This window comes from Pseudophryne corroboree, chromosome 9 (assembly GCF_028390025.1).
Source record: "Pseudophryne corroboree isolate aPseCor3 chromosome 9, aPseCor3.hap2, whole genome shotgun sequence".
NCBI classification, from domain to species: Eukaryota; Metazoa; Chordata; class Amphibia; order Anura; family Myobatrachidae; genus Pseudophryne; species Pseudophryne corroboree.
The window spans coordinates 482,025,364-482,041,928 of record NC_086452.1 but is presented as its reverse complement, the minus strand read 5'-3'; the positions used below and the strand labels follow the sequence as shown (position 1 = coordinate 482,041,928).

General features: G+C 47.3%; 1 protein-coding gene across 1 annotated transcript in view; it reads left to right on the top strand.

The window, feature by feature from the left end:
• The window catches only part of IARS1 (isoleucyl-tRNA synthetase 1), a 513,623-nt gene that overhangs the window by 259,306 nt on the left and 237,752 nt on the right, over positions 1-16,565 (top strand). The window contains exon 12 of the mRNA XM_063941580.1: positions 81-179. Within this exon, the coding sequence (XP_063797650.1) occupies positions 81-179 (99 nt within the window). The remainder of the gene's footprint in view (positions 1-80; positions 180-16,565) is intronic.

Sequence of the window (16,565 nt, the reverse complement as noted above, 5' to 3'; positions counted from 1 at the left end):
CAGTAACTATCACCAGTAACTGCAGTGTTCTCTCACTCTCCCAGTAACTATCGCCAGTAACTTTATTGTTCTCTCTTTAGATCAGACACGCCGCTTATTTACAAAGCTGTTCCCAGCTGGTTTGTACGAGTTGAGCACATGGTGGAGAAGCTGCTACAGAACAACAGTCAGTGTTACTGGTAAGGAGACGGGCTTCATGTGTGTATGTTATCTATATACAATAATACTCCGTGTATGAGTACTGTGTATGCTCAGTGTAATGATATGTCAGAAACAAGAATTAGAGATGTCATCCATGTGGTATTGTTCGGTGGTATTTGAGGAGTTCATTGTTCCCCAAACAAAAAAAGAGAAGGGAAGTAATGTTTTATTGATTTTATTATATGTAACCATACAAACCGTATTTGCGCATTAATACATTTAATTTCTTATAGTATTTGAATGGGAAATCATTGATTTTTTCCAAAGTGTATGTGCTGCATTTGTTTACTATTTATTTAGCGCAGAAAACAATATTTTTTGGTTAATACGCAACAGGTTTTGAAAATTACATGGTGGTAGATAAATCTGAGATCTCAGTTGCATATATTTGCAAAGATATGGTAAGCCCCCAGATCACCTTCAAGGCGTCTGAATACCGGGGGTCACTAATACTAACTCTAAGTCCGTTGCGCTGTACCCTACAAACCTGCGAGGGGAGTCTTCCCCAGAGCAGTACACCAGTGAGAGGCTAAAGTGTTTATGATCTGTTAGTAGGTGTATCTCCATATACCTCCGGATGTGTAAGACAGAAGGCCTCATCTGTTGCTTGATGTTGGACTTATTCCATATGTGTCTCTCTTGAAAATTCACTACTTCTTCAGGGTCCATAGTCTCCACAGGGAAGTCATTGGGGTGTAGGTAGTAAGGATAGGACTAGGCACCAAACAGTAAAAGCTTTTCAGAGCTCCCAGAGTGCTCCGGTTATTCCCCCCCTATACACCGCCCCCGGCCTAGGCTACTCAGTTTTGTCTTGGTGCCAGAAGGAGCCAGATGCACCTTTTTAACAGTGGGGATGCTTTTAAATGGCCCCAAACTTTTCTTTTATAGTTTACTTTTTTATTTTACTTGAGCAAGCAGCGCTAGGCTGTCCTTTCCATACGTTCACCTGTCCCTATCCTGGTGGCTCCATACGTGCCACTTGGACAAGTGTTGCCCATTCTGGATCCCCGAGTGGGTACTCCTTACCACAGATGCCTGTCTCTGCGGGTGAGGCTCAGTGACTGGTCAGCACTCCTTTCAGGGCCGTTGGACTCCCACAAAGAGTTGCTTCCCAATCAATGTCAGGGGCTCCAAGCTGTCTACAGAGCACTCACTCTACACGAAGTATTCTCCAGGGAAGGTCTCTCCAAGTCCAGTCCGACAACTCCACTACAGTGGCCTATCTCAATCATCATGGAGGCACTCGCAGTCTTTTGGCGATGTAGGAGGTAGCACACATTCTCAGATGGGCTGACTGCCATCTCTTGGCCATTTTGGTGGTGTTCATCCCAGGGATACTCAACTGGGAAGCAGACACGCCGGCGAGTGGGCTCTTCACCCAGAAGTCTTCCAGATCCTGGTGGACATATGGGGCCATCCGGACCTGGTCCTCATAGCCTCACCTCAAGGTTCCAGTGTACGGGTCCAGGACAAGAGCAGAAGCAGCCTTCGTGGACGCCCTGGCAGTGAAGTGGAACTTCAGGTTGGCAGACTTCATTACTCCAGTCTACCTCCTTCCAAGGGTGCTTCGAAAATTCAAACAGGAAGGAGGCACCATAATGTTGGTAGCTCCGGCCTGGCCCAAGAGCCATTGGTTGTCATATCTACAGAGTCTCTCCATAGACAATCCCTTACCCCTTACACTGACCAGACCTGTTGTTTCAGGATCCCTGTCTGCACCCGGATCTAGCTCGTCTCTTTGGCGTGGCACTTGAGTCATCCGTCCAAAGGTTTCTCCCGCACTGTATCTATTATGGTGTGTGACATACCTACTGTCAGTGGTGTGCTGCTAGACACTATGGCCCTCTAGTTTTTTTCTGAGTTTCCCGTATCCTTGCCTTTCTCCATGCTGAATTTGATCTCTGACTCTGCCTGGCATCTCTGAAAGTGCACGTCTCTGCTCTGTCAGTCTGATTTTAGCAACAAATTGCTCCACTGCCGGATGTTCACACCTTTCTTCAAGGTGTCCTTCGTATTCATTTTCCCTTTGTCCCTCCAGTGGCTCTGTGGGATTTGTCAGTGGTTCTCCAGGCACTACAGGAGTACCCGTTTGAGCATCTGCACTCAGTGGGCCTCAAATGGCTGACAGTGAAGGCTCTTTTTCTTCTGGCTATTGCATATGCCCGTAGGGTGCCCGAGTTAGGGGCGCTCTCCTGTCACTCCCCCTTCCTAATCTTCCATCGGGACAGATGTCCTTCAAACCCAACTTGGCTACCTACCCAAGGTGTTGTCCAGTTTCCATCTTAACAAAGAAATGTTGGGTCTGGCCTTTCAATTCCCAGACCTCTCGGAGGGGGAGGCCTCCTTGGATTTGGTTTGTGCTCTTTAGATTTACATGGACCGTAACAACTCCATCATGAAAATGGACTCCCTCTTTGTTCTATATGGATTCCACAAGTGGGTCTGGCCGGATGGCTTCACATGACTATCTCACAGGCTTACATGCAGGCTGACCTCCCTGTGCAGTCTATGCCCATTCTACTCCATCTGTTGGGCCTTCATGGGTAGTCCGCCGTGGCGCTTCTGCTGAACTATGCAAGGTGGCCACATGGTCTTCTGTCCACACCGTTCTTTGGTTCTATGCCTTTGATACATTTGCCTCTCAGGATGCTTCATTTGGTCGCTGGATTCTCCTCTCTGCTCAGGAGGATCCCCTCCCTTGAACAGCTGTTTTGGGACATCCCCGATGCCTATGGACCCTGAAGAAGAAAATACGAGTTATGGTAAAACTTACCTTTTGTTTACTCCTTTTCTCCTGCAGGGTCCACAGATTATCCACAGGATAACATTGGGATATGATGACGCAACAGCAGATCTTGCACAATCGGTCAAAGCTTTCTGACCTCCCAGCGTGCAGTGGGCCCTTCCATATATCCCGCCTCCTGGCTCAGGCAAATAGTTTTTTTGTTTGGTGCGGCAGGAGCTGGATCATGGTCAGCGGGCTACTGGTTTTTAGCAGCCATAAGGTTTTTTTATTTTATTTTTATAGTCTTACTATTTTTCTGAGTGATTTTTCTAAAAAGCGTATTATACGTACCCTAGAAAGGGTCGCTCCAACAACTCTCCGCCAGGTTGCAACAACGCTTACCCACGAGTACAGTGCTGTTTCGGCGGCGTCTGTGTCTGATATACTAGCAGGTCCAGCAGACGGTACCAGGCTGTGGCCGGAGCACGGGGAGAAGGTAAGGCATCGGTTCCGCTTAGAGGGGGAACACGGACACAGCCGCACTGTTTTGGGAGGAGTCTACCAAACAGTTGCTGACGCGGCTGCCACTGAGAGTGCACCAGCGCTAGGCCTTAGGGATCATAGGCTCCAGGGGTCGTTTGAGGCCGCGATCCCTAGGGTTGATGTCAGCAGTGGGGAGTCAGACGCTCTCCTGGTCACCCCTCCCCCCGATTCATGACCAGTTTCCTCCGAGTCTCCCGCCATGTACTGTTTTTTCCTGCTTCCGTCTGAGACGCTGTACACGAAGGGAACCCGGTTGCAGCATAGGCGGCTGTGTGACGGAGCGTCAGTGTTCACTGCAGGTTCATGGAGCGGCAGTGTACACTATTAGCGTCTGGATCCGCTCGGCGTTCGCAACGTATTGATCGATCCTGGAAGCGGGGTGAAGTGATGCTGTGCGCCCGCTGAGATTGTGTTACCAGTGGGCGCCGGCTCCTTCCCCCTCATCGGCAGCCAAAAGGGGGAGCTCACTCCATGGCTCCGGCTTCTGGCTCTGCCAGTGTGCAGCTGTGCGCAATGGGAGAGATGTCATGACATCTCTCCCATAGTTCCGAGGAGCGGGCGGCCAATGCGGAGTGCATCGGTCCGGAAGCAGGAGCGGGTCTGATGAGTATTGTTTTTTTAGGGTTGTTTTTTTTTGTGTGTGTGTAAGCGGCGCTACTAGAGGGAGCATATCTAATGGGGCATAACAAGTGACTGGGGGCATATCTAATGGGGCATAATAAGTGACTTGGGGGCATATCTAATGGGGCATAACAAGTGACTGGGGGCATATCTAATGGGGCATAACAAGTGACTTGGGGGCATATCTAATGGGGCATAACAAGTGACTGGGGGCATATCTAATGGGGCATAACAAGTGACTGGGGGCATATCTAATGGGGCATAACAAGTGACTGGGAGCATATCTAATGGGGCATAATAAGTGACTGGGGGCATATCTAATGGGGCATAACAACTGCCTGGGGGCATATCTAATGGGGCATAACAAGTGACTGGGGGCATATCTAATGGGGCATAACAAGTGACTGGGGGCATATCTAATGGGGCATAACAAGTGACTGGGGGCATATCTAATGGGGCATAACAAGTGACTGGGGGCATATCTAATGGGGCATAACAAGTGACTGGGGGCATATCTAATGGGGCATAACAAGTGACTGGGGGCATATCTAATGGGGCATAATAAGTGACTTGGGGGCATATCTAATGGGGCATAACAAGTGACTGGGGGCATATCTAATGGGGCATAACAAGTGACTGGGGGCATATCTAATGGGGCATAACAAGTGACTGGGGGCATATCTAATGGGGCATAATAAGTGACTTGGGGGCATATCTAATGGGGCATAACAAGTGACTTGGGGGCATATCTAATGGGGCATAACAAGTGACTGGGGGCATATCTAATGGGGCATAACAAGTGACTGGGGGCATATCTAATGGGGCATAACAAGTGACTGGGGGCATATCTAATGGGGCATAACAAGTGACTGGGGGCATATCTAATGGGGCATAACAAGTGACTGGGGGCATATCTAATGGGGCATAACAACTGCCTGGGGGCATATCTAATGGGGCATAACAACTGCCTGGGGGCATATCTAATGGGGCATAACAAGTGACTGGGGGCATATCTAATGGGGCATAATAAGTGACTTGGGGGCATATCTAATGGGGCATAATAAGTGACTTGGGGGCATATCTAATGGGGCATAACAAGTGACTGGGGGCATATATAATGGGGCATAACAAGTGACGGGGCATATCTAATGGGGCATAACAAGTGACTGGGGGCATATCTAATGGGGCATAACAAGTGACTGAGGGCATAACTAATGGGGCATAACAAGTGACTGAGGGCATAACTAATGGGGCATAACAAGTGACTGGGGGCATATCTAATGGGGCATAACAAGTGACTTGGGGGCATATCTAATGGGGCATAACAAGTGACTTGGGGGCATATCTAATGGGGCATAACAAGTGACTTGGGGGCATATCTAATGGGGCATAACAAGTGACTGGGGGCATATCTAATGGGGCATAACAACTGCCTGGGGGCATATCTAATGGGGCATAACAACTGCCTGGGGGCATATCTAATGGGGCATAACAAGTGACGGGGGCATATCTAATGGGGCATAATAAGTGACTTGGGGGCATATCTAATGGGGCATAATAAGTGACTTGGGGGCATATCTAATGGGGCATAACAACTGCCTGGGGGCATATCTAATGGGGCATAACAAGTGACTGGGGGCATATCTAATGGGGCATAACAAGTGACTGAGGGCATAACTAATGGGGCATAACAAGTGACTGAGGGCATAACTAATGGGGCATAACAAGTGACTGGGGGCATATCTAATGGGGCATAACAAGTGACTTGGGGGCATATCTAATGGGGCATAACAAGTGACTGGGGGCATATCTAATGGGGCATAACAACTGCCTGGGGGCATATCTAATGGGGCATAACAACTGCCTGGGGGCATATCTAATGGGGCATAACAAGTGACGGGGGCATATCTAATGGGGCATAATAAGTGACTTGGGGGCATATCTAATGGGGCATAACAAGTGACAGGGCATATCTAATGGGGCATAACAAGTGACTGGGGGCATATCTAATGGGGCATAACAAGTGACTGGGGGCATATCTAATGGGGCATAACAACTGCCTGGGGGCATATCTAATGGGGCATAACAAGTGACTGAGGGCATAACTAATGGGGCATAACAAGTGACTGGGGGCATATCTAATGGGGCATAACAAGTGACTTGGGGGCATATCTAATGGGGCATAACAAGTGACTTGGGGGCATATCTAATGGGGCATAACAAGTGACTGGGGGCATATCTAATGGGGCATAAAAAGTGACTGGGGGCATATCTAATGGGGCATAACAACTGCCTGGGGGCATATCTAATGGGGCATAACAACTGCCTGGGGGCATATCTAATGGGGCATAACAAGTGACTGGGGGCATATCTAATGGGGCATAACAAGTGACTTGGGGGCATATCTAATGGGGCATAACAAGTGACTTGGGGGCATATCTAATGGGGCATAACAAGTGACTTGGGGGCATATCTGATGGGGCATAACAAGTGACTGGGGGCATATCTAATGGGGCATAACAAGTGACTGGGGGCATATCTAATGGGGCATAATAAGTGACTTGGGGGCATATCTAATGGGGCATAATAAGTGACTTGGGGGCATATCTAATGGGGCATAATAAGTGACTTGGGGGCATATCTAATGGGGCATAACAAGTGACTGGGGGCATATCTAATGGGGCATAACAAGTGACTGGGGGCATATCTAATGGGGCATAACAAGTGACTTGGGGGCATATCTAATGGGGCATAACAAGTGACTGAGGGCATATCTAATGGGGCATAACAAGTGACTGGGGGCATATCTAATGGGGCATAATAAGTGACTGGGGGCATATCTAATGGGGCATAACAACTGCCTGGGGGCATATCTAATGGGGCATAACAAGTGACTGGGGGCATATCTAATGGGGCATAACAAGTGACTGGGGGCATATCTAATGGGGCATAACAAGTGACTGGGGGCATATCTAATGGGGCATAACAAGTGACTGGGGGCATATCTAATGGGGCATAACAAGTGACTTGGGGCATATCTAATGGGGCATAACAAGTGACTGGGGGCATATCTAATGGGGCATAACAAGTGACTGGGGGCATATCTAATGGGGCATAACAAGTGACTTGGGGGCATATCTAATGGGGCATAACAAGTGACTTGGGGGCATATCTAATGGGGCATAACAAGTGACAGGGCATATCTAATGGGGCATAACAAGTGACTTGGGGGCATATCTAATGGGGCATAACAAGTGACTGGGGGCATATCTAATGGGGCATAACAAGTGACTGGGGGCATATCTAATGGGGCATAACAAGTGACTGGGGGCATATCTAATGGGGCATAACAAGTGACTGGGGGCATATCTAATGGGGCATAACAAGTGACTTGGGGGCATATCTAATGGGGCATAACAAGTGACTTGGGGGCATATCTAATGGGGCATAACAAGTGACTGGGGGCATATCTAATGGGGCATAACAAGTGCCTGGGGGCATATCTAATGGGGCATAACAACTGCCTGGGGGCATATCTAATGGGGCATAACAAGTGACTGGGGGCATATCTAATGGGGCATAACAAGTGACTGGGGGCATATCTAATGGGGCATAATAAGTGACTTGGGGGCATATCTAATGGGGCATAACAAGTGACAGGGCATATCTAATGGGGCATAACAAGTGACAGGGCATATCTAATGGGGCATAACAAGTGACTGGGGGCATATCTAATGGGGCATAACAAGTGACTTGGGGGCATATCTAATGGGGCATAACAAGTGACTGGGGGCATATCTAATGGGGCATAACAAGTGACTGGGGGCATATCTAATGGGGCATAACAAGTGACTTGGGGGCATATCTAATGGGGCATAACAAGTGACAGGGCATATCTAATGGGGCATAACAAGTGACTGGGGGCATATCTAATGGGGCATAACAAGTCACTGGGGGCATATCTAATGGGGCATAACAAGTGACTTGGGGGCATATCTAATGGGGCATAACAAGTGACTGGGGGCATATCTAATGGGGCATAACAAGTGACTGGGGGCATATCTAATGGGGCATAACAAGTGACTGGGGGCATATCTAATGGGGCATAACAAGTGACTGGGGGCATATCTAATGGGGCATAACAACTGCCTGGGGCATATCTAATGGGGCATAACAACTGCCTGGGGGCATATCTAATGGGGCATAACAACTGCCTGGGGGCATATCTAATGGGGCATAACAACTGCCTGGGGGCATATCTAATGGGGCATAACAACTGCCTGGGGGCATATCTAATGGGGCATAACAAGTGACTTGGGGGCATATCTAATGGGGCATAACAAGTGACTGAGGGCATATCTAATGGGGCATAACAAGTGACTGGGGGCATATCTAATGGGGCATAATAAGTGACTGGGGGCATATCTAATGGGGCATAACAACTGCCTGGGGGCATATCTAATGGGGCATAACAAGTGACTGGGGGCATATCTAGTGGGGCATAACAAGTGACTGGGGGCATATCTAATGGGGCATAACAAGTGACTGGGGGCATATCTAATGGGGCATAACAAGTGACTGGGGGCATATCTAATGGGGCATAACAAGTGACTTGGGGCATATCTAATGGGGCATAACAAGTGACTGGGGGCATATCTAATGGGGCATAACAAGTGACTGGGGGCATATCTAATGGGGCATAACAAGTGACTTGGGGGCATATCTAATGGGGCATAACAAGTGACAGGGCATATCTAATGGGGCATAACAAGTGACTGGGGGCATATCTAATGGGGCATAACAAGTGACTTGGGGGCATATCTAATGGGGCATAACAAGTGACTGGGGGCATATCTAATGGGGCATAACAAGTGACTGGGGGCATATCTAATGGGGCATAACAAGTGACTGGGGGCATATCTAATGGGGCATAACAAGTGACTGGGGGCATATCTAATGGGGCATAACAAGTGACTTGGGGGCATATCTAATGGGGCATAACAAGTGACTTGGGGGCATATCTAATGGGGCATAACAAGTGACTGGGGGCATATCTAATGGGGCATAACAAGTGCCTGGGGGCATATCTAATGGGGCATAACAACTGCCTGGGGGCATATCTAATGGGGCATAACAAGTGACTGGGGGCATATCAGTAGATAAAGGGGGCAAAACTTTTTTTAAGTATATAAGTGAAAGGAGAAAATCAAATGGAGGAATAATAAGACTTAAGACAGAGAGTGGGCATTTGGTGGAGGGAGACAAGGCAATAGCAGATCACCTAAATAATTATTTTTGCTCAGTATTTACTACAGAAGAAGGGATGGGGCCACAGTTAAATTGCAAGGACATTCATAAAAATAAGGTAGATGAAAATACATTTACAGAGGAGAAGGTCCTAACAGAACTTTCAAAACTAAAAGTGGATAAATCAATGGGACCAGATGGGATACACCCAAGGATACTCAAAGAGCTAAAAGATGTGCTGGTTACACCTTTAACAGATTTATTTAACCAGTCACTAAATACAGGTGCTATTCCAGAGGACTGGAAAAGAGCAAATGTAGTTCCACTGCACAAAAGTGGAAGCAAGGAAGAAGCAAGTAACTACAGACCAGTAAGCCTTACATCAGTAGTAGGGAAAGTAATGGAAAAACTATTAAAAGAAAGAGTAGTGGAATATCTTAAATCAAACAACTTACAGGATCCAAAACAGCATGGATTTACTGGTGGAAGATCATGCCAAACAAATCTTATTGACTTTTTTGACTCTGTGATGAAAATAATAGATCAAGGGGGAGCTGTAGATGTAGCATATCTAGACTTTAGTAAGGCATTTGACACTGTCCCACATCGCAGACTGCTAAATAAACTTGAAAGCCTGGGGGTGGATTATAAATCAGTTAAATGGATAAGAACCTGGTTGCAGGATAGGAAACAGACAGTCGTAGTTAATGGAGTGCAATCTATGGAGGGAAATGTTACCAGTGGAGTACCCCAGGGATCTGTACTTGGTCCAGTTCTCTTTAATATCTTTGTTGGTGACATTGCAGATGGTATTGAAGGGAAGATATGCCTTTTTGCAGATGATACAAAGATATGCAACAGGGTAGACACACCGGGAGGGGTCAAACAAATGATTAATGACCTAGGTAGGCTTGAGAAATGGTCAAGAACGTGGCAACTACAGTTTAATGCTAAAAAATGCAAAATCATGCACTTGGGTCTCAAAAACCCAAAGGCTAAGTATAGTATCAAGGGTACTATAATGGAAACTACTGAGGAGGAAAGAGATTTAGGAGTCACTATTTCAAGTGACTTGAAGGCAGGAAAGCAATGCAACAAAGCAATGAGAAAGGCAAGTCAGATGCTTGGTTGCATAGGGAGAGGAATCAGTAGCAGGAAAAAAGAAGTGATAATGCCACTGTATAGGTCATTGGTACGGCCCCATCTGGAATACTGTGTCCAGTTCTGGAGACCCTATCTCCAGAAGGATATAAATACATTAGAGAGTGTACAAAGAAGGGCAACTAAAATGGTGCATGGCCTACATCACAAAACTTACCCGGAAAGGCTAAAAGATCTTAACATGTATAGTTTGGAGGAGAGAAGGGAAAGGGGAGACATGATAGAAACTTTCAAATATATAAAGGGTCTTACCAAAGTTCAGGAGGGAAACATTCTTCAAAGGAAAAGAAGTATTAGAACTCGAGGGCATACATTGAGACTGGAGGGGGGGAGGTTCAGGGGAAATTTAAGGAAAAATTACTTCACAGAAAGGGTAGTGGATAAGTGGAATAGCCTCCCATCAGAGGTGGTAGAGGCTAAGACTGTAGGGCAATTTAAACATGCTTGGGACAGGCATATGAATATCCTTACAAAGAATCAAGGTTAAAAAAGGGTTGAGATTGCCTAAAGGATAAAATAAAAAAGGGGCAGACTAGATGGGCCAAGTGGTTCTTATCTGCCGTCAAATTCTATGTTTCTATGTATGTTTCTATATCTAATGGGGCATAACAAGTGACTGGGGGCATATCTAATGGGGCATAATAAGTGACTTGGGGGCATATCTAATGGGGCATAACAAGTGACAGGGCATATCTAATGGGGCATAACAAGTGACAGGGCATATCTAATGGGGCATAACAAGTGACTGGGGGCATATCTAATGGGGCATAACAAGTGACTTGGGGGCATATCTAATGGGGCATAACAAGTGACTGGGGGCATATCTAATGGGGCATAACAAGTGACTGGGGGCATATCTAATGGGGCATAACAAGTGACTTGGGGGCATATCTAATGGGGCATAACAAGTGACAGGGCATATCTAATGGGGCATAACAAGTGACTGGGGGCATATCTAATGGGGCATAACAAGTCACTGGGGGCATATCTAATGGGGCATAACAAGTGACTTGGGGGCATATCTAATGGGGCATAACAAGTGACTGGGGGCATATCTAATGGGGCATAACAAGTGACTGGGGGCATATCTAATGGGGCATAACAAGTGACTGGGGGCATATCTAATGGGGCATAACAACTGCCTGGGGGCATATCTAATGGGGCATAACAACTGCCTGGGGGCATATCTAATGGGGCATAACAACTGCCTGGGGGCATATCTAATAGGGCATAACAACTGCCTGGGGGCATATCTAATGGGGCATAACAACTGCCTGGGGGCATATCTAATGGGGCATAACAAGTGACTGGGGGCATATCTAATGGGGCATAACAAGTGACTGGGGGCATATCTAATGGGGCATAATAAGTGACTTGGGGGCATATCTAATGGGGCATAACAAGTGACAGGGCATATCTAATGGGGCATAACAAGTGACTGGGGGCATATCTAATGGGGCATAACAAGTGACTTGGGGGCATATCTAATGGGGCATAACAAGTGACTGAGGGCATATCTAATGGGGCATAACAAGTGACTGGGGGCATATCTAATGGGGCATAACAAGTGACTGGGGGCATATCTAATGGGGCATAACAAGTGACTGGGGGCATATCTAATGGGGCATAACAAGTGACTGGGGGCATATCTAATGGGGCATAACAAGTGACTGGGGGCATATCTAATGGGGCATAACAAGTGACTGGGGGCATATCTAATGGGGCATAACAAGTGACTTGGGGGCATATCTAATGGGGCATAACAAGTGACTGGGGGCATATCTAATGGGGCATAACAAGTGACTGGGGGCATATCTAATGGGGCATAATAAGTGACTTGGGGGCATATCTGATGGGGCATAACAAGTGACTGGGGGCATATCTAATGGGGCATAACAAGTGCCTGGGGGCATATCTAATGGGGCATAACAAGTGCCTGGGGGCATATCTAATGGGGCATAACAAGTGCCTGGGGGCATATCTAATGGGGCATAACAAGTGACTGAGGGCATATCTAATGGGGCATAACAAGTGACTGGGGGCATATCTAATGGGGCATAACAAGTGACTGGGGGCATATCTAATGGGGCATAACAAGTGACTGGGGGCATATCTAATGGGGCATAACAAGTGACTGGGGGCATATCTAATGGGGCATAATAAGTGACTTTGGGGCATATCTGATGGGGCATAACAAGTGACTGGGGGCATATCTAATGGGGCATAACAAGTGACTGGGGGCATATCTAATGGGGCATAACAAGTGACTGGGGGCATATCTAATGGGGCATAACAAGTGACTGGGGGCATATCTAATGGGGCATAACAAGTGACTTGGGGGCATATCTAATGGGGCATAACAAGTGACAGGGCATATCTAATTGGGCATAGCAAGCGACTTGGGGCATATCTAATGGGGCATAACAAGTGACTTGGGGGCATATCTAATGGGGCATAACAAGTGACAGGGCATATCTAATGGGGCATAACAAGTGACTGGGGGCATATCTAATGGGGCATAACAAGTGACTGGGGGCATATCTAATGGGGCATAACAAGTGACTTGGGGGCATATCTAATGGGGCATAACAAGTGACTTGGGGGCATATCTAATGGGGCATAACAAGTGACTGGGGGCATATCTAATGGGGCATAACAAGTGACTGGGGGCATAACAAGTGACTGGGGGCATATCTAATGGGGCATAACAAGTGACTGAGGGCATATCTAATGGGGCATAACAAGTGACTGGGGGCATATCTAATGGGGCATAACAAGTGACTGGGGGCATAACAAGTGACTGGGGGCATATCTAATGGGGCATAACAAGTGACTGAGGGCATATCTAATGGGGCATAACAAGTGACTGGGGGCATATCTAATGGGGCATAACAACTGCCTGGGGGCATATCTAATAGGGCATAACAAGTGACTGGGGGCATATCTAATGGGGCATAACAAGTGACTGGGGGCATATCTAATGGGGCATAACAAGTGACTGGGGGCATATCTAATGGGGCATAACAAGTGACTTGGGGGCATATCTAATGGGGCATAACAAGTGACTGGGGGCATATCTAATGGGGCATAACAACTGCCTGGGGGCATATCTAATAGGGCATAACAAGTGACTGGGGGCATATCTAATGGGGCATAACAAGTGACTGGGGGCATATCTAATGGGGCATAACAAGTGACTTGGGGGCATATCTAATGGGGCATAACAAGTGACTGGGGGCATATCTAATGGGGCATAACAAGTGACTGGGAGCATATCTAATGGGGCATAACAACTGCCTGGGGGCATATCTAATGGGCCATAACAACTGCCTGGGGGCATATCTAATAGGGCATAACAAGTGACTGGGGGCATAACAAGTGACTGGGGGCATATCTAATGGGGCAGAACAACTGCCTGGGGGCATATCTAATGGGGCATAACAACTGCCTGGGGGCATATCTAATGGGGCATAACAACTGCCTGGGGGCATATCTAATGGGGCATAACAAGTGACTGGGGGCATATCTAATGGGGCATAACAAGTGACTGGGGGCATATCTAATGGGGCATAACAAGTGACTGGGGGCATATCTAATGGGGCATAACAAGTGACGGGGGGCATATCTAATGGGCATAACAAGTGACTGGGGGCATATCTAATGGGGCATAACAAGTGACTTGGGGCATATCTAATGGGGCATAACAAGTGACTGGGGGCATATCTAATGGGGCATAACAAGTGACTGGGGGCATATCTAATGGGGCATAACAAGTGACTGGGGGCATATCTAATGGGGCATAACAAGTGACTTGGGGGCATATCTAATGGGGCATAACAAGTGACTGAGGGCATATCTAATGGGGCATAACAAGTGACTGGGGGCATATCTAATGGGGCATAACAAGTGACTGGGGGCATATCTAATGGGGCATAACAAGTGACTGGGGGCATATCTAATGGGGCATAACAAGTGACTGGGGGCATATCTAATGGGGCATAACAAGTGACTGGGGGCATATCTAATGGGGCATAATAAGTGACTTGGGGGCATATCTAATGGGGCATAATAAGTGACTTGGGGGCATATCTAATGGGGCATAACAAGTGACTGGGGGCATATCTAATGGGGCATAACAAGTGACTGGGGGCATATCTAATGGGGCATAACAAGTGACTTGGGGGCATATCTAATGGGGCATAACAAGTGACTGAGGGCATATCTAATGGGGCATAACAAGTGACTGGGGGCATATCTAATGGGGCATAATAAGTGACTGGGGGCATATCTAATGGGGCATAACAACTGCCTGGGGGCATATCTAATGGGGCATAACAACTGCCTGGGGGCATATCTAATGGGGCATAACAAGTGACTGAGGGCATATCTAATGGGGCATAACAAGTGACTGGGGGCATATCTAATGGGGCATAACAAGTGACTGGGGGCATATCTAATGGGGCATAACAAGTGACTGGGGGCATATCTAATGGGGCATAACAAGTGACTGGGGGCATATCTAATGGGGCATAACAAGTGACTGGGGGCATATCTAATGGGGCATAACAAGTGACTTGGGGGCATATCTAATGGGGCATAACAAGTGACAGGGCATATCTAATGGGGCATAACAAGTGACTGGGGGCATATCTAATGGGGCATAACAAGTGACTGGGGGCATATCTAATGGGGCATAACAAGTGACTGAGGGCATATCTAATGGGGCATAACAAGTGACTGGGGGCATATCTAATGGGGCATAACAAGTGACTGGGGGCATATCTAATGGGGCATAACAAGTGACTGGGGGCATATCTAATGGGGCATAACAAGTGACTGGGGGCATATCTAATGGGGCATAACAAGTGACTTGGGGGCATATCTAATGGGGCATAACAAGTGACAGGGCATATCTAATGGGGCATAACAAGTGACTGGGGGCATATCTAATGGGGCATAACAAGTGACTGGGGGCATATCTAATGGGGCATAACAAGTGACTGGGGGCATATCTAATGGGGCATAACAAGTGACTTGGGGGCATATCTAATGGGGCATAACAAGTGACTGAGGGCATATCTAATGGGGCATAACAAGTGACTGGGGGCATATCTAATGGTGCATAATAAGTGACTGGGGGCATATCTAATGGGGCATAACAACTGCCAGGGGGCATATCTAATGGGGCATAACAACTGCCTGGGGGCATATCTAATGGGGCATAACAAGTGACTGAGGGCATATCTAATGGGGCATAACAAGTGACTGGGGGCATATCTAATGGGGCATAACAAGTGACTGGGGGCATATCTAATGGGGCATAACAAGTGACTGGGGGCATATCTAATGGGGCATAACAAGTGACTGGGGGCATATCTAATGGGGCATAACAAGTGACTGGGGGCATATCTAATGGGGCATAACAAGTGACTTGGGGGCATATCTAATGGGGCATAACAAGTGACAGGGCATATCTAATGGGGCATAACAAGGGACTGGGGGCATATCTAATGGGGCATAATAAGTGACTGGGCGCATATCTAATGGTGCATGATAAGTGACACGGGGAATATCTAATGGGACATAAGTGACACGAGGCATATCTAATGGGGCATAATAAGTGACTGGGGGCATATCTAATGGGGCATAATAAGTGAGTGGGGGGCTTATCTAATGGTGCATAATAAGTGAGTGGGGGCAGGCTGAGTTTTCAGTTGATAACTTTTGTATGGCCCCCAAAGGTTTTTATAAATAACCAAATGGCCCTTGGTAGAAAAAAGGTTCCCCACCCCTGCACTGTATACTATCCTGTGTTCCCCTATACTCCTCTGTCCCGCTATATCCTATCCTGTGTTCCCCTATACTCCTCTGTCCCGCTATATCCTATCCCATGTTCCCCTATACTCCTCTGTCCCGCTATATACTGTCCTGTGTTCCCCTATACTCCTCTGTCCCGCTATATACTGTCCTGTGTTCCTCTATACTCCTCGATCCCGCTATATCCTGTCCTGTGTTCCCCTATACTCCTCTGTCCCGCTATATACTGTCCGATGTCACTGTATAATCC